Source organism: Gopherus evgoodei, chromosome 13 (assembly GCF_007399415.2).
Source record: "Gopherus evgoodei ecotype Sinaloan lineage chromosome 13, rGopEvg1_v1.p, whole genome shotgun sequence".
In the NCBI taxonomy this organism is placed as follows: domain Eukaryota; kingdom Metazoa; phylum Chordata; order Testudines; family Testudinidae; genus Gopherus; species Gopherus evgoodei.
Window position 1 is genome coordinate 5430830 of NC_044334.1, and position 19462 is coordinate 5450291.

Consider the following 19462-nt stretch of genomic DNA (forward strand, 5'->3'; position numbering starts at 1 on the left):
CCCTACATTCAGATCCAAATTTCTTTTCAGACTTTTTATTTCTCATAATGAGCCACCCAAACTCTAGGGTGTGTGAAACTTAGTTCTGAGTGTTGTGACTTGAGACCATCTCTAGTCCTTCTGTGCTTAGCTGGCACTTCTCTCTTTATTTCAGATTTAGGGCTTAATCCACCTGGACAACTCTGGTTTCACTAATACTAATAAACCATCTTAACCTAAGGGCCTCTTTTGCCTAGAAACCCCAAGAGCTCCATCTTGTCCCTTCTTCCCTCTCTACATGCATCTGGAAAAGACAGACTCAGAGGATGTGACATATCCAAGGCACAATCTGGACTGATGAACCTGGGATGCCTTTTACACGACTTTGCTGTGATAGCTACCACTCCTGGTCTGCTCACACAGCCTCCATCATGTAAATTATTCCCAGTTACATTGTGAGTGCTGCAGCCAACCACTCTTGGTTTACAGTGCAGAGTGATGCAAGTGAACTCCCAGTCCCAGGCTTTTCCCAGAAATGAACGTCTTCTAGTGCCCAGCTCACTCCTGGACATTATTAATAGAAAATGATATGCACAAACCCTATGATCCCAAATGGAGTTTCCCAAACACTTCAGTTCAAACACACTGGTTTAAATAAAACAATGTAACAAGTTTATTAACTGCAAAAAGAGAAATTTTAAGTGAATACAAGTAATGAGGCATAAAAATCAGAACTGGTTACAGGAAAAATAAAAGTGAAATGCAGCTAATGCTTAACTTAACAAATAATGAATTCAAAGCAAAGTCTCCCCCAGCACACGTTTCAGCAGTCCTACTGGCTGAAGTTCTTTCAGTCAGGATCTCTCCCCTAGTCCAGCGCTGCTTCCTTTGTTCTTCGGCTGTTGTGGATGCCATGGGCAGAGATAAAGGGAGACACCATTTGATCTTTTCACACCTGGCTGAGGCGTCATCTTGTCCTTTGTCTCTGGGGAACTGGTTTGGCCGCTCCACAGACTTGGTACCTGTCTTACTAACACCATACAGTGAAATCTTATAACTTTACATACAATGTGCCACACATACTTTATCAGGACAATATTGGCCAGCAAGTTACTAGTTTACCAGTGATACCTCACAAGGCATACTTGCACAAAGATAATTATAATAGTGTGCAAGGGGTGAATACAGGGGTACAGACAGTCACACCTCCCCCCTAACAAAGCTGCAAGAGGGTTAGACCCTGGTGACCTGGAGGCAGCAGGTCAGGGGCCTCTTTCCTGGACAGGGCATCTGCCACCATGTTTTCCTTAACCTTTATATGCACAATTTCCATATCAAATTCTTGGTGTATAAGGCTCCTGCGTAGATTCTTGGAATTTGAGCCTTTAGTTTTGTTTAACCAGATTAATAGTGAATGATCTGTTAGGACCCTGAACTTTCTATTAAAAAAGATAGGGCCTTAATTGCTTGACTGCCCACACTGTGGCACAGCATTCCTTTTCTAAGACAGAATAATTCTCTTCAGTGGGTGTCAATTTTTTGCTTAAGAAAGCAACTGGGTGCTGCTTCTTATTCTCTCGTTTGCATCAGCACAGCACCTAGACCAGTGGTCACCAACCGGTCGATCGCTATCTCCAGTGGCAGTGCAGTGTGGCTGCCTAATGTTACCCTGCCCCCACATCGCTCCCAGAAGCGGCCACTGCAGCCCCGTGGTCCTAGGGGTGCAGGGGGAAAGGGGTCTCCCTCCGCATGCGCTGCTCCTGCCTACAAGCACTGCCCCCGCAGCTCCCATTGGCCAGGAGAGCCACATGCCCCCCACTATCCCCACCCCAGAGGCCTCAAGGGCATCTTGGCCCATTCCAAGAGCGGAGTGGGAGCCGGGTAGGCAGGGAGCCTGCCTTAGCCTCGCTGTACCTGCTGCCAACTGGGAACCACTGGAGGTAAGTGCTGCCCGGCAGGAGGCCACACCCCAACCCCCATCCTTGAGCCCCCTCCCAGAGCCAGCACCCATGCCCCCTCCTGCACTCCACGCCCCACCCTGAGCCCCCTTACGGAGCCAGCACCCCATACCCCCTTCTGCACCCCCAAACCTCCTCCTGGACCCCAAGCCCCCTGTCCTGACTCCCATGTCAGAGTCAGCACCCCATGCCCCCTCCTACACCCCAACACTCTGCCCCAGCCCGGAGCCCCCTCCTGCACCTAAATTCCCTTCTAGAGCTCGTACCCCTCACCCCCTTCTGTACCCCAACCCCCTGCTCCAGGCTCAGCCCAGAGCCCCCTCTCACACTGCGAACCCCTCAGCCCCAGCCCGGAGCCTGTACCCCCTCCTGAACCCCAACCCCTTGCCCCAGCCCAGTGAAAGTGAATGAGGGTAGGGGAGAGCGAGGGGGGCATGGCTTTGGGGAAAGGGCGGGGCCTCAGGGACACGGTGGGGAAGATCCTGAGTTGTCCTTAGATTCAAAAAGTGATCTTCGGCGTAAAAAAGTTGGAGACCACGGACCTAGACCAACGCCTGATGCATCTGCACATGGTTCAAACATTTTGTCAAAACCTGGACTAGCTAGAACATACTTTTCAGACAAGCTTTTCTTTACCTTATCAAATCCTTCCTGGCATGCCTTCATCCAAATGACTTTGTTGGGTTTAGTCTTTTTACATAGATCAGTGATTGCAGATACAAAGTCACTGAACCCACACACAAACCTTCTGTAATAGTTTACTAGGCCTATGAAAGATTGGCCCTGTTTCTTGGTAGAGGCACAGGCCTATTTACAATGGCTTCAGCTTTTAAGGGATCGGGATATTTGACCTCCCTCTTCCCAGTGTCCCAAAAAAGGGACTTTGGCTGCTCCAGTTTTACATGTGAAGGCTTTTATGGGTAGGTCTGCCTCTTTGAGTTTTGACAGCACAATTTCCAAGTGTTTTTTGTGATCAGCGCAAGGGTTGCTAAACACTGCGGTGTCATCCACTTATGCCCTTACAAAGTTCTGTAAACCGTTTAACACATGGTTGATCAGCCTCAGAAAGGTGATTCCAGCATTAATTGAACCAAATGGTAATATTGTAAACTCATAGACTCCTGTATCAGTGATGAATCATGAATGAGCTATTTAGCTTTGTTTAAAATGTCCAGCATATCATCAGTTCTAGGCATGGGATATACATCTAGTACTATGAGCACATTGTTAACAGTGCTGTCTTTCTTAGGGAGCAAGATCACAGGTGATGCTCAAGAGCTGTCAGACTCTTTAATTACTCTTAGGTCTAACATGCTTCATATTTCTGCACAACTTTGTTCTTGCACCTTGCCAGTGGCCCTGTAGGGTCTGCTGTGAGGTGGCTGTGGTCCTTCTGTAACGATCTTGTGAGTTAGTAAGTGTGTCTTCCCAGGCTTGTTAGAAAACACTTCTTTTTGTTTTTGCAGCACTGCCAACACCTCTGCCCTTTCAGCTGGTGTTAATGGACTGCAGATATCAATGCTTTCCAGAGCTGAGTCAGTTTGGCATTCAGCCATCAGATTAATGAGGTTGTGTGCCTCAGTTTTCCCTACCATGCAGCAGATCATGTTTACTATGACTTCCATATTGTGATAGGCTTTAGGTCTGTTTACATGTACTAGTTGTAGGACAGCATCACCATGAGGCTTTTTAACATATGAATCTTCATTTACCACTTCTGTCACCTCAAAAGGTCCTTCTCAAGAATTTTGCATTTTGTACTTTTTCACAAGACTTAATACCAACACCAAGTCTCCTATATCAAAGGAGTGTTTACAAGTATTTTTATCATAACACACTTTTTGTTTGGATTTCCTGTCCTTAAGGTTAGTTTGAACAATATCCATCATGTCTTTTAACTCCTTTCTGAGCTTTTGTACATATTCAGTTACTGTCTCTTCCTTTACCTCAGTGTCCCCTTCCCAGGAGTCTCTAATGAGATGTAGGGGTCCCCTCACCTTCCTTCCATATCGGAGATCAAATAGAGAGAACCCCTTTGATTCTTGAGGTACCTCCCTATAAGCAAACAGGAAAAATGGTAATAATTCATCCTAATTATGAATCCTTTTATTTGCATACATTCCCAGCATGGATTTTAGGGTCCCACTGGTTTCTGGGTAATATGAGGCAGCTTTTCATTGTTTCACCCCACATAATTTCCATAGTTCACTGAATAGCTGAGACATGAAATATGTCCCATGGTCAGATAAAATCTCTTTAGGGAAACCCACTCCGCTAAGGATAGTGAAAAGGACAGTTGCTACAGATTCTGCCTCAATGTTAGACAGAGCTAGTGCTCCAGGATAACTAGTGGAAAAATCCACCATCACCAAGATATATGTGTTCCCTCTGCATAGGGTTAGGGTTGCTATCCCACCAGGATTGTCCTGGAGTCTCCCGGATTTAAAGATTATTTTTAAATTAAAGATTATAATCTCCAGGAATTCATCCAACCAAAGTAGGCAACCCTACATAGGGCCCACAGCATCCATTGCTACCCTCAAAATGCCTCTTGTATTACAGGCAAGGTGTATAAAGGAAATTTCTGGGGTCCTGCAGGTCTTTACCTTTTTTCACATAATCCACAAGACCTTTAATAATTCCTCACATCATTCTGTATTCCTGGCCAGAACAATTTTTTCTTTAACCTGTCATAGGTTCTCTGTGCCCCAAAGTGACCAGAAAAAGGGTAGTACTGTGCTAACAACATTAATTCCCCATGGTACTAGGTGGGCACAGTCAACAGGGATACTACCCAGCACTCTTACAGTCAGATCACCCTCTATAAACCTTCCCATTCCACATGCACGTTAGCTAACGGTACAGGAATCTTATGTCCACCCACTGCCAGAAGCTCCACCTTTTGGTTATGTAACGTCCATCTTTTGGAGCATGCTTTCCTTGGCCAGAGCAATCTGTGCACCAGTGTCTCTCCACCCTATGCACTCTATGTTATTCACCCTGTCAACCTTGATAAATTCCATATCTACCCCTCTGAGTCAGCCCTCACAAAATTCACTGTATGACCTGGGAGTGCCTCTGGCGCTCCTGTGTTAAGAACAGCTGCATTAACATGGGTTGGATGGGGCTTAGTGTCAGAGCACTGATTTCTCAGGTGCTCAGTGGAGTTACACTGGAAACACCTTTTTGGACCCTTCCACTTCACAGGAGTTTTGTGATGGGGATTTGCGGGAGGGGAACAATTCTAGGGAGAGTGGGAGGCAGGGAGGCTGAGGGCGTAGGCCCCCAACCACCCTCCTCCTTCGCAGGGATAAAACAGGATCCCCCTTTACACTGGATTTGGGCCATTCCTTCTGTGGCTTGTGCTCATTGGAAATCTGGGTTCGTACAAATGCATCAGCCACATTAGCCATTTCTAATACGGATTTTAAAGGTTTGTCCTACTGGCAATTCCTTAAATCTTCATTGCATATACTTAAGAAATGTTCTTGAGCAAAGAAATCAACTAATTGGCCATAATCCTCAGCCCCTTTTCCCTTTTCTCATTTTCTCAGTAGGTCACACAGCTTATAAGCATATTCACTATGACTCGTGTCAGTACCGTTTTTCAGATTTCTAAAATTCAACCTATCCACTTCAGGAGTAATTTGAAATCTATGTAAAACAGCTTTCCTAAATTCAGAATATTTCAAAGCTTGCTGAATTGGCATTTCATTAAATACATTTAAAGCTTTACCAGACAGTTTTGCAATCAATGTGGGGACTTTCTTGTCCTCGGGAATATTATGAACCTCGCATAGCATCTCAAAAGTGGTGAGATAACCTGAGGGCCTCTTTTGCCCACTGACCCCAACAGCTCCATCTTGTCCCTTTTTCCCTGCCTACATGCTTCTGGAAAAGACAGACTCAGGGGATGTGACATTCCCAAGGCACAATCTGGACTGATGAACAGCTGAGTCACCTCAGCAATCTGACCTGGGGTGCCTTGTACACTGCTAGTGTAGACAAAGCCTTAGTAACACCATACAGTGAAAACTTATAACTTTACATACAGTGTTGCCACACATATTTTGTAAGGATGTTACAGACCAGTGAGTTATGAGTTTTCCAATGATAGCACACAAGGCATACTTGCACAAAGATTATTATAATAGTGTGCAAGTAGTGAATACAGGGACACAGACTGTCATGGGGGAAGAGGAAGTAGTGATACCAGTTAAATTCCTGATCTTAAAGGGGAAAGCACACTCTGTGCTAATGTATTCATGGCTATGTGCCTCAGTTTTCTCAACTATAAAATGGGAATGATGATCCATGACTGCAGCACAGGATTGTGTTATACTTTTGCGGAGTGGGATAATTCTACCCTTTCCTAAAGGCAAATTGGTGCCAGCACCCACAATACATCTCCCAGTGCGCAGAGTCTCCAACAGTCACAATTGTTAGTGCCTCTCCTCAGAGCTTCATTACACTTCTGCAGGACTGTGACAAGTTATGCTGGACAAAATAAATAAGCTACATGCAAAGATCTCATCAGAAGTCTGTTACTTTTCCAGCTTCTGAAAACTGGAATCCTCTAGCTTTGGAGGAGAAGCCATTCAATACATTGGTGGAAGAAGCAACTGCACAAGGTTAATTTCCATTGCATCATGCACTCCCAGTGCATTGTGCACCCTTCAGTTTGACTCAATAAAATGTTCTTTGCCATGAGCCCACATTGGGAAAATCCCTCCACATCTTGTAAGCGTGGCCAAAGAAAGGTGTGACCTAGTGATCTGAACACAGTTCTGAGAGCCAGGAGTGTCTAATTTCAAATATTTACCTGCATCTGGTATGGTCTGCTATGGAGATTAATGAATGTTTAAAGTATTTTGATCTTATAAAGTTCTCTGAGTCTTACTATTTATAACTCCCTTCTGTTTTGTGCAAGTACCCAGTCATAGGAATAAAGGGGAATTTGGTTCAGAGTATGTTGAGTATTAAAAACTGACTCATTCCCCAAAGTAGGAAAATGTTAGTCCACATACAATGAGCAGCTCTCATTTGTTTTCTGGCCCTTTTCATGGGTTCTCACACTAATATTTATTACAGCATCTGGTAAACATTTACCCATAGCTGTCTCTGGAACACCAGAGTCTCATATTCACCTAGTCTTTCCAGGGAGGAGAGCATCAAGACTAAACATGCATCCATGTTTCTTGTCCTTTCCTTAATGTAACATGAGAAACTGACACATGAGGGACAAATCTTCAGGGGCCAGGAAAGTCATGTGTTGGTAAGTCAGTTGGTCGAGCAAAATTCCCCTTGATTTCACTGGGGCCATGATGTAGTCCAGGGAATGAGTATTTGATGGTGTGGTTTACATGCCAGCAGGATGCAAGGCTGGGCTGGTAGCAGGAGAAAACAACTAAGGCACGAGATGTAGGAAGCTTTAAAATAAAGCACCCTTCAGCTCTATCATACATGCACCTGATTTTGGTTTTTCCTGGTGCACTCCTGCCTTCCATTTCTCCCCTTCAGTTTATACTCACTGGTACAATTGATGCCCATTTATGTGTAATTTAACCCATTATTTATGTCACTGACCTCTGAATTTGGCCCATTTTCTCTGTAACATTTTTCAGAGCAGTCAGATTTCTCTGACAGCCACACGGTCATATCCCCCTCCTCGGGTGGCTTTCCTGGAGGAAAATGGCTGTGTGGAAATCATTCCTGGAGAGGAGTGCAGGAGTTGCTGTGAGGGACTAGTGCTCTCAGCAAGCCAAAATGTTGACCTTTGCATTTACACTAGTAATCTGGGTACTTTCCCTCTAGTAATCCCTCAAGACTAGGGTTGCTGACCCTCCAGGATTGTCCTGGAGTCTCCAAGAATTATAGATTAATCTTTAATTAAAGATTATGTCATGTGATGAAACATCCAGGAATATGCCTGAACAAAAATTGGCCACCTTACTCAAGGCTGGCATTGTATCCCGACTGAGAATTTGTCCACTGAGCTATTCAGAGTTCCTGGCAGAAATGTAACTGAATGATGGTTGCACTGAAATATAAGGAATGATAGTTTAACTAAGCTTTTTCATCTTTACAGGCTTTAGATCATGCAAATTGCATTGGCCGAATAGCAACAATTTTGTCCAGGTAGGCTTTAGTTCTCTCTGACAGTGTTAGAGGTTTATAATAAACTCGAGTGTTTTAGACCCAAACTATTCTTTATTTAGAAACAAATCTTATTCAGACTTGGCTGTGTTTCCTGTAACTTGGTAATCATGGTATTCTGGTCTTACCAAACTCAAAGAGCCAGATCCTCAGCTGTAAATTGTTTGATCTCCATTCAAGTTAGCTATAATAACTCAGACTGCAATGAGCCAACTTTTACAAACACATGAGATTGTGTGCGCATGTGTGTATATATACATATACTCATCTTTCCTCCAGTGCATGGAATCAGGACTTTGCTCACCTGTGTATCATTGGCCTCATGCTACCAGGAGCTACTGGAGATTCTCCCTTCAGAGGATCAAAGTTGTATTTTCACTGTCACCGTGAAATTCAAGTGGCCATGATACGCCACATGGTGACAGCCACTAAACCTTGGGTTGTCACGAATTTGTTACTGTTGTCCCTTAGCTATCTGACAAGGATTAATTAGTGGTTCTAAAGTTCTTTGAGACCATAAAGCATTATTGATACTAACAGTAGTATGTTGAGATGATAATGTTCCTCTGAGATGATCAGTAATAGACTCTGAAAACAGCTAACCAGGTACAATTCCTTCCATTACCCGTGGCCCATTCTTTTTGCCACACACAAGCTGTAGGCTATAACACTTGAGTGCTAGAAAAATACTGTTTCAGGCTGTTCTCCATAAAAAGCAAAACGACCTCTCCATAGTGACAGAAGAGAGGGCAAGTATAGTAACTGAGCTATTGCCATTTTCTCCCCTCAGTGTCATCCCTTTCCTATTAATGGTTCCTGTGTTTTGTCTGGGCAACAGCAGTGATTGCTACCAGAACTTCAGCCAGAATAACGGGTAAGCTGCAACCCACCTCTGAGAGCACCCTGCTTCCTCTGGGACTGATAAACGGAGTCACAAAAGTAAACACTCAGGCTGTCCCCTTTCTGACTGCAGGTGTCTCCTGATGCACATGGAAACAACCATGCTCACTGACCAACTGCAAACCCATGGTGGCTCTGTTTGTTCTGTGATATATTTCTATGGTGTTGGAGTCTTCCTGGTCTCCTTTCTGATCAGCTTCATAGCCATTATGGTAAGAAATATTGTCCTTGTCCATCAAACAGTGAGTTGCAAGGATGATAGTGATAGACATTTATACAGGGATGATCCCTAAGCCACTTCAAAATCACTGATGGATCATCTCAGCAGTCCCTAGATTCATCCCCTTGAATAGAGGAACCTGGGCACTGCCACTTTTCCTCTCCGTGCCTCAGTTTCTCCATCTATAAAATGGGATAGTGATACTGATGTCCTTTGTAAAGCTCTTTGAGATCTACTGATGAAAGGCTCTATATAAGAACTAGGCATCATTGTTTTTATTATTTTGGGCCAGGCCTTTGCTTGACCAGGTCAGAATTATAAAGGCATTTTCTTTCCTTTCTCCTATTCTCCTCTAAGGCTGGGTAGTATTGCTTCCCTCTGTGGGTAGCTATAAATAGATGTTGGTTTTTGTGTGTGATGTACCTGGATGCCAGGGTGAGGGGCAGAATATAAATTATTAAAATAAATGCATATTTTATTTAGTTTGTGTATGACTGTCCCTTTCCCACTGAATATCTGTAGAAGTTCCATCCAAAAAACATAGCCCTTTGTGGGCACAGGAATTATTCCACCCACCTCTGAAATGCCCCTTTTTCTGAGGTGGAAGGCAGCAACTCTTTAACAGCACACAACATTATACAACAGTATAAGGCAGGAAGTGAAGAAGAATATTGAATCCAACTGATAATACAGGCAGAATTTATGATTTAGAATTGAGTCAGGATACCAGGGTTACCACCTGCCCCAGAGGATATTTAATGACTGCAAGTGGTTAGGACTTCAATCTTGCATCTCCTACAAAAGAGTGGTAATTTGTTTTAAAACATATTAAGGGTGATTGATTGTTTCCTGGTGTCCAGCTATATTATCTGCTGCCACACTAGCTAGAATAAAAATCATAACTGGAATCAGCTTTCATGCATTAAAACATAAATCAACCACAACTTCTCTCATTGATGAGTTATGACATTAATTGTCCATTATACTGTCTGCAGAAGTGTGTTACTGGCCACTACAGCAGGCAGGATACCAGACTAAATGGACCTTTGCTCTGATCTGGCACTGCAGTTTCTATTTTCCAGATATTTCTTAGATTAAATAAGTACCACATGAAGAACAACCAATTAACAGTACACTAGTGCTTTGAAGCTCTAGATTAATACTTCTTAAATCAGCCAGTACGTGAGACACACTGAATCATAACAGTTGCATTTAAGTAGTCATGTATATTAAGAAATGCATTTTCTTTTCTAGGTTCTTCTCATCCAAGCCCGAGCTTTGTACAAAAGGTTCATAAACTCAACAGGATTCCTGGGTGATCAACAGTGGGCAATGATAAAGATAGTGGAACAACGAGTGGTTTTCTACCCTATCGCTTTCTTCTGTTGTTGGGGCCCAGGTTAGTAGAGAGCTAGGTTACTTCTGCCAGGTTCTAAACCTCATATTCTGGTATAGGGAAAGAGGTAGTAATAGTAACTGGAAAGAATGAAAGCTAAATCAATATCATTTTATCAATCCCTTTTCACAGCCGTCCTCCTCGGAATAGTGAAGTTGACTGTTTCAGTGAACAGCAGAATCTGCATGGCTCTTTATATTCTACAGGTAAAACCCTGCAGGCTGAAATCGCTTATTAGAACTTGTTTTCTCTCCTTTGTCAGTCATGTGAGCTTTGTTTTGGTTCTGTACTTCAACTGGAAACGTACAGTCTGCTTCCACCCACACAAACAGTGCCTAGATGAGCTTGCGTCTGATTTATGGATGGAATAGAGGAAGGCTCTTTGTAGTTGTCCTTATGTTTGTTTTTTACATGCTTTTGAAGGTCACAAGAATGAAAATAAGTAAGAGCTAGTCTCCTCACCCTATTAGGGCGTCTAGGTGCTGGAAACACTGTGAGAAGATCAGATCTTATATTACTCTGGACCATAAATGGAATCCGAAGGCATTAAAAACCCTGGTGGAATAGGTCAAATGCAGACTCTGAGATAAAGAACTTTATTTGGGTCCCCTTGAATACGGCTGTTTGGGTTTCTACAGGACCTGAATGCATAACCTTGGTTTGTGACACTGTTAGCCAGGAGTTTTCTTGGAAGGCCATCTCTGGATGCCACTGAAGCTGCAGTTAGCACTGGGCACTAAAAAATTCCAAAATTCATCTGTCACACTGGGATGTAGCCAGATCAAAAATTCAAAGAAAAATGGAGGCACAGTTTTATAAACAGACAAATGTGCAAACTGTTGAATCTCTTAGGGTCAGATATTAATTAGCTTACATTTCTGTAGTGCTTTTCTTCCCCTTAGGATTCCCCAAAGCATTTTGCAAACGTCACTCTGATATACAAACTATACCCAGGGATCATTTCCCCTCCCACTGAATGGCAGCTTCCCCCAAGGTAGAACCCAGTAGCTGTTTCCTAGCTCAGAACATCACCACACTGCAGTTGAGGCCAGGAAGACATGAAGAATCCTGTCTCCAACTGAAAGAGCAGAGAAAATGAAAGGAGACAAAATGATTACCCTGACATTTGGCCAGGACATCAGGGTTAATAATCCTCCTTTTGTGAAAAGAACCAGTGTGGGGTTTATAACCATGAGTGGTCAGGGCCTTGGTTTGGCATCTCACTCAGAAGATAGCAACTCCAGCAGCACCACATTCCCCTTGCACCACACAGGGGACAATACTGCCTCAGAGGGAAGAGGGCCAGCTACTGAATCATAAATATCATTTCCTGCAGCAGCCTGTGGTTTCCTCATATAAGCACCGAACAAACTCGATTCCACTGAGTTTGGTGCGTGCTCAAAGTGGAACAGCTACAGGCAGATTTTGAAACTGGCCTCGACAGTGGCACATAAACTCCAGGGTGGTTGCAAATAAGCATGTGCTGTGGAATGGAGCTTCTACCTACCTGTTTGTGCCCACCCAGGTTGTGGTCACAGTCTTTGAGGGCACTTTGAAAACAGGACAGGTGGAAGGATCCTGCACAGATTCCAAAAGGTCTGTGTCCGTGTGCTGAAGCACATTTGAAGCATGATCCGAAGCCCGCTCAAGTCAGTGGGACTTCTCCCACTGACTTCAATGGGCTTTGGATCAGAATCTCTGTGATTAAGCCCTGATAGGGCTCTTAAGATTCATTCCAGTTTCAGAGAAATACTGCTTTTCCTTGGAAATGTATCCTTCTATGGGTTAACTGAATCCAGTAACAGAACTGCAGCTCTGAGTCTAGTACAGACCCTGACCCAGTGGCCATGGTGAAACCTAGGGATTAGAAGTTAACAAAACCCAATGTGCAGGAAGCTATGTAGGGCAGGATTATATCCTATGCTATGTGGAAAGAGACATTTATGCTCTGAGTTCTCTCCTAGGCTCTAACAGCAGCTTCCCAGGGGCTCCTAAACTGCCTCGTTTATGGGTGGACCCAGCACACGTTCCGCTGCATGAAACGCAATGCTTGCCGTGACATCGACACACAGACACCTCTCTTACGTTCCCAGAAGAAGTATTATGCCAGCACGTTCACCACCAGCACCCAGGCAGCAGCTGTAGCTACATCCACGGCATTGTGACAATTCCCTGCCCAGAAGGAGTGGGCAGCATGTTGCCCTGCAGCCCTGGCTTGGTCATGTCAGTAAGACAACAGCCAGAGCTATTCTGCTGATTTTCTTGTTCTGAACTGTTTTGTCAGTAACACATGCAGAGTTAGGCTGGAAAAGCCTGAGCACATCTAGCTGGAGATCAGCTGTTTTCACTGAAGATCATTATTTATTTTATAGTTTTTTATGAATTTGTAATGGATTATTTTACCTTTGTAAGCCATTTAGTACAGTCTTTTCCTTATGAAACATCTCCAGGATTTGCTGGGTATTGTATATCAAAGATCCTTTACAGCTCCTTAAAGACAGTTCTCATAAGGGTAGATGACTAGAGGATGTTTTTCTTACCTCAGTGATTATCAGCTATTTGTAATTATAATTGAACAATAAAGCCAAGGTGACTATTTATAAATCATGCCCTTCTACCTCCATGCAATAATGCAAAGAAGTCCAACTCTGGCAGCTAAATGCCAATCACACTTTCAGGTTAAAAATCACTGTGCCCTGTAAACCCATTGAAGTTACATCATGTTTTTATAAACTATATTTCTTTGCTTTAAATTAACACCGAAATTACTCTGAAAACATAATTTAATTTTCATCATTGATGCTGTTTGTTTACTTTTTGTGTTTCACTCGGCTTTGAGAATGAACAGACTAAATTGTTTAATTTCTGCTCCAAAGACCAAATCATGTTCAGCTGACAGTACTTAAATGAGTAACCCCATTTAAGTCAAGAGGGCTCTTCGCATGAGTAAGGTGAACAGGCTTTGGCCTGTAATCCATTTGTAATAGTGACATGTAGCACTTCTACAGAGCATCATGTCTTCAAACAGCTTACAGACATTAGCTAATTATCCCCAAAACACCCTGTGAGCAGGGCTGCTGGAACAATTTGTATAGTGGGGGAGCTGGGAGCCAGTGACCCAAACTGTAAACCCTGGATATTATGGACACCACTTCAAGGCAGGGGATACTGCACTCCCAACACTCCTAGTTCCTGGACCTGTGACATAAGTTCTGTTATCTCCATTTTACAGATGGTGACATGAGGACAAGCATGTTTAGGGGATGGGAATGTGGGACTGGGTAGAGACCCTCTCTTCCAGGGAAAACTGGCATGGACAATTGTGGGACTGAGGTGGCTGTGAGTGATTGGCTATCAAATGCCCAACTCCTACTGCAGTAGGCAAACCCCACTCTGGAACAGGAACAGACTATTGGCCATAGAAGTCTCAAGCCTCATTGGCTGGGGGAAGCACCATCACTCCAAACCAAGGCCAAGGGCTTGGCTACAGACCACCTGGGAGACTCTGGACGAATGAGCAGACAGGGCAGGGCTGGAAAGCAGGACTGCATGCAGCTGGAGGGGATTTTGGTTTTGGAGAGAGAAATCAAGACCTGCCATGGCCACTGCAGAGAGGGAGCAATGTAGGCCGCACAGCCTGGAGCCAACAGGACAGCTGAGACCAGTTGTCAAGACCCCACCATTCTGAGTGTACAGCGCACCCCAGCTCCAGAGTGCCAGGCAGGTAGGGGGCCATGGATCAGTTCAAAATAGAGAGCAAGTGCTTACCTAGGAGGGCATAGGGGGCTGTATGATATACGCTGTACCAAGGGGAAAAGGAGCTTGTGTAACCCCTGCTGGAGATCCTTCCCTGGGGTTACTCCTAGCACTGTCTGAGCTAGATACAGGGATTGTTCTGTGGTTAAGTGGAGTACTTGGTCCAGAGGTCTAACAATCCTCTAGGGAAAAGGGTTGGTACTTGTGCAGAGGTATGTGGACGGGTACCCAGCACCACCTTCCCCAACTGTGGGAACTTCTCTCCCGACAGTACTATTGTTCACATTTTATAGATGGTCACAGAGACATTTAAGGGACTTGCATTAACACAGAACTCCAGTGTTGAGGCTTAGAATGCTGCAGGGAAAATTAAAAAAAAAAAGTTCATGGATTAAAAAAAAAAATCCAAATCCTTTTTTTAGATTAGATATTTTAAATCCATGTATTCGCAGAGCTGTTATATTAGTTCTTACAGGGTGCATGTAGAGGTGGGAACAGGCTTCATTAGTTATGGATCAGTCCTGCAGGGAGACAGACTTTGAACCAAAGGGAGAGAGAAATTTAAGACTAAGTTAAACAGGTAACAGTAGGAGTTTCACAGAAACCTTTCCACCAAAACACTGGTTGAGTTGAGGCTACCTTCTGCCAAGGTGCTCACAACTAAGAGGAATGGGAGCACGTTATGGCACAAACAGAACGTGTCCAGGGCTGCTACTGCTCTATAGTAGCTGCTCTGTCTTTCATAAACCAAGATCAAACCTGTACTTTCAATCCCGATGACTTTATTCAGGAACATGAGAGAGAAAGAACACACGTAAGCTCCACCACAAACTAAGTACTCTCAGCCTGGAGATGCAGACTAGAGAGACTTAGCAAACAAAGCTGCCATATCGCCTTACAATGACCTAGCTGCAGATGCTCTGGGGATGAAAGCTGATTTCTCTGTTTTCATTAGCAGTGAGGTTAAACACATCTGGGCAGCTACAAAGGGCAAACCTCCAAAATCATGCATGCCCCTGGCCTGTGTTGTCTCTTGCTGTTGTATCCCATGTGTTGTCTCACTAAGTTCTATAACAAATACATTGATGTAGAGTCTGGTTCCTCTGATGACTGTAATGTGATCATTCATTATACAGCCCCAGGGCTGCACATGGTGCTTTATAGATGGATAAGTTAGCCCAGGGGTTCTCAACCTGGAGGTCGGGACCTCTCGGGGTTGTGAGGTTATTACCTGGGGTGGGGGGTCATGAGCTGTCAGCATCCACCCCAAACCTCGCTTTGCCTCCAGCATTTATAAAGGTGTTAAATATATAAAAAAGTGTTTTTAATGTATGAGGGGGGGTCACACTCAGAGGCTTGCTATGAGAAACGGGTCACCAGTACAAAAGTCTGAGAACCCCTGAGTTAGCCCCTCCTTTCAGGAGCTCTTAGTCTAGAAGCTAAATTCTTGGGTTCCCACTGAGGTGGTGGGAATTCTATTCCATGGGAGTTTTTCCCAAGTAAGGACCTCAGGATTTGGCCCCAGGTTACCTAGGATGTAGATTCTCAGAAAACTCTGAGCCAGGTTCAATTCTGTTTGCAGTATTCACCACTGGAGTAAGGCCGGTTGTCAGTGCCAGTGCTGACAGGTCTTCATGCTCCCCCAAAAGCCATCATTGGCACTCACTGTCTGTCCTTCTCAGCATCTGTGCTCGGGCCTGGAGCTGGACGTCAGACTCTGACTCATTTTAACCACAGGAGAAAAGCCATCATTGAACTGGACCATTTCCAGACCAAGAAACTCCAAACCTTCCTGCATGTAGTAATGCTAACTACTAGATTGCTGGCATTTGCCACGTTACCATCCTAATAAATGTTTAGCGGGAAGTGCATTAAAAGAGTGGATACAAGCTAATAGGAATAAGTAAATACACATATAAGGATAACATTTCATCTCTAATTCGTACTATCCCTTAAGAGGGAGAAAAGACTTTTGAGAACTGTGAATTTCTTGTTTCCCGCCCCCCCAAACCTGTAGTAAATCCAGAGTTAACTATGACTTCACTGTTATCCATATGGTGAACTTTACTGCAGCTGTGGGATACGTAGCTAGGTTCTTATACTGTCCCATCATTGTTACCTTAGCACCTCTTTTTCCTACACATTTCACTTCCACAATCAAAGGCCTCTTCTGTTTGGGCTAAAGGAGACTCACCGTTCACTAGCAGCAGTATATCACCAATGACACATAGCTGAGCAGTTCTGATTCTATCCAGCATGGGGCAGTGCAGCACAAACACACACACACACACACACAAGCTATGTCATTGCTGTGTTATTTATATAGTATCAGGACTTTTTACATTCAAAACACTGTACAAACTAAGCAATGTATCCTCACAACATCCTGAAAGGTAGGGAAGTCTAGTCTGCACTTTATAGGTGTCGAAACCCAGGCACAGAGTAGCTAAGAGACATGTCCAAGGCAATGCCGCACGTCAATGTCAGGATTAGAGCACAGGCACTCTTGGCTCCAGGTCTGTGCTCTATGCACTAGACCATACCAGCTCCAAGGGTTAGTCTAGGGGTGGAAGGTTTCTGACTTTCTTTTAACTGTGGTAGTTAACTGGCACTGGCAATTCATAAAGATGCAAATAGACAGACAATGCTTGGTTCCAAGCCAAATTTCCACAAATTATGGCAGAGAAAACATGTTTTTAGTTAAAGCAAATGCCTGACTTGTCAGATCCAAACAACCTTGAGTAAACTTTCTTGGCTTTTTCACTATACCCAGAATCCACTGTTCTTTGGCAGTCACTCCAGCAACTCTTCCTCCCCCAAAGGAAATTCCATTAGAATCCTTCAGCTGGTTTCTGCTGGTTACAGTCAAAAGGCAAGTAGCCCCAAAACCAAGACCCCTATCCAGCAACTGGGTGCACAATGGCAGGCCGCTGCACATCCACAGGTTATTCAACTGCAGCACTGGAGCCTTAGTTGCCAGCTGGAGAAAGCGGAAAAAAATCCGACTGCTCACCTAGTATATTTGGTGAGAGCAGAGGCTTTGGAGCAACCTCCAAAATCAAAGCATTGCATTGTGGGATAGAGTTAGGATCAGCTGAACACATGCAGCTGTAGCACTTGAATGACCGTATTGCTGATTTACTAGTTCAGCCTAGACTTCAGCTATAGGCCTTGTCTTTTTGCTAATGCTTGTAAAACACCTGGGATAGCTATTGGATGAGGTTTTGAAGGGTGCTATCACATAGCACAAAGCCAGGGGCCAGCTAAAGGCCCTGCTTTGCTCGATTCTGGAGCACTGAAATACTGACAGACTTCTGTAGTATGATAGGAAATTCAGGCTCCTAAACTGGGAAGAAGAAAAGTGTTTTGGCCTTAGCCTCTGAAACACCTGCTGCAGTGGAACGTTTCAAACAGCATTTTGTTGTCTTCTTCCATGTCTGGTTGAAGGTCAACAGCCTACAACATGTGACTGAGGATAAAGAGGGCCTGAGAATATAGCTGCATGAGTCCCCTGTAGGGTTTGCAGACTCTTTCATGTATCTACAGAAGTTTTATCAGTTGCAGTGTATAAACAGAGACTGGTCTCCCTTAAAGAGATGGCAGCATCACCTTGAGTTGTTGAAACTGGAATAAACCAGGCAGCGGAGAAATATACTGTAGGATGTAATCATGCACTGATTGGGATTGGCCGAGATGGGATATCAGATGGATTTTATTGTTAGAAATTATTTTAGGGCAACCACCAGTATAAAGGGTGCTTCCCAGAAAGTCAGACCCCTGCCCCAAGGAGTTTATAATCTAACTGATGGACAAAACAAATTCTAGTGACTGGCTTACGTCTAACTGGAGAGATGAGTGATGGCTTTTCTGTCATTAACTTCTATGTTTCTCTGATAATCGTTTTGGACCTCTTCTGATTTTGCTGGTTCATTCATTTCATGCTCTAGGCTTGTGGGCTGGATGGCTGTTTTGTATTAAAACGTGTTTTAATACCATCTTCACCAGAGAGCTGTATGTTGTGAAGTGCACATTCTACAACACATCATTGTTAATTAATACTAAAAGAGTATTCTACAACACATTGATAATTGTTAAAAAAAAAAAAAAAAAAAAAAAGTATTTTTGGCACCCCCACGTTCTGTGTTAGAAATGTATCACACCATCAGTCACAGGGCAGTCAAGAATCATTCTGAATATAATACCTTCCACACTTCAAAAAGGTCTTAAATTTAATTGGGTAATTTATTGCTAACATATGATTACTCTTTATTCAGTGGCGTTACTTTGGGTTTGAGCACTACTGTAATATTTACACCATTGTTCCTTGCACGCTAGTTAAATAGCTCTCTTTGAATGGTTTCAAAGCTTCAGTCACTGAGGGCAAGATTTTCAAAGGTATTTAGGCGCTTAAAGCTACATATAGATGCCTAATGAGATATGCTGAACAGATTAGGTGTCTGGGGAGGAATGCTACAATTCTACTACGTTCAGCCACTAGGTGGCGCAGTATGTAACAATCGCAGCAATCTGCCCTGTACAAGGAGATGACAGTTCCCAACTCCTGTCAAATGCTATTGATAGCTCAGATTTCATTGCTAGCAAACATTTCGTATTCAGAGCTGATGGATCCTTTTTTGGGTGGGCTTGTGTGAGGGGTTTTCCTCCCCCCACCTCTCCAATCAGAAATGAATCATTCCCACTGTGATCATGCATGGTGCTAGCCCTAGGATTTCGGTGAGCAGGAGCATGATGATTCTTTGAGGATAGTCCCAGAACATAGGTTCCCTTGTATATGAAAAGGGGTTGAGGGTACCTTCATGCCGTGACCAGCCTCCCACTGAAGGAGATACACAGCGCAGCTGCTAAGGCTGGAGGAAATGGGTAGATGACAACATTTAAAAGGGATTTCAAGGCTACTTCTCCAAATAAGGGCCTGAGAGCAGCAGCCATAGGGGAGTTTCTGTATGTGGAGGTGAATTTTACTACTTATATAGTAGAGCTCTTTACCAAGAGTGATATGAGGTCCGAAAAACCTGCCATATGGTGAGACAAAAGCAGTTCAGTTTATTTAGTTTATCCAAGAGAATAACAGGTTAA

General features: G+C 43.8%; 1 protein-coding gene across 4 annotated transcripts in view; it reads left to right on the forward strand.

The window, feature by feature from the left end:
* The window catches only part of TMEM116 (transmembrane protein 116), a 31567-nt gene extending 18165 nt beyond the window's left edge, over window positions 1–13402 (forward strand). For all 4 annotated transcript variants that reach the window (XM_030583116.1, XM_030583117.1, XM_030583114.1 and 1 more), the window contains exons 6-11: window positions 8026–8075; window positions 8884–8967; window positions 9067–9205; window positions 10468–10612; window positions 10742–10815; window positions 12574–13402. In XM_030583116.1, the coding sequence (XP_030438976.1) occupies window positions 8026–8075; window positions 8884–8967; window positions 9067–9205; window positions 10468–10612; window positions 10742–10815; window positions 12574–12774 (693 nt within the window). In that variant the 3' untranslated portion in view covers window positions 12775–13402. The remainder of the gene's footprint in view (window positions 1–8025; window positions 8076–8883; window positions 8968–9066; window positions 9206–10467; window positions 10613–10741; window positions 10816–12573) is intronic.
* The last annotated feature ends 6060 nt before the right edge of the window (window positions 13403–19462 follow it).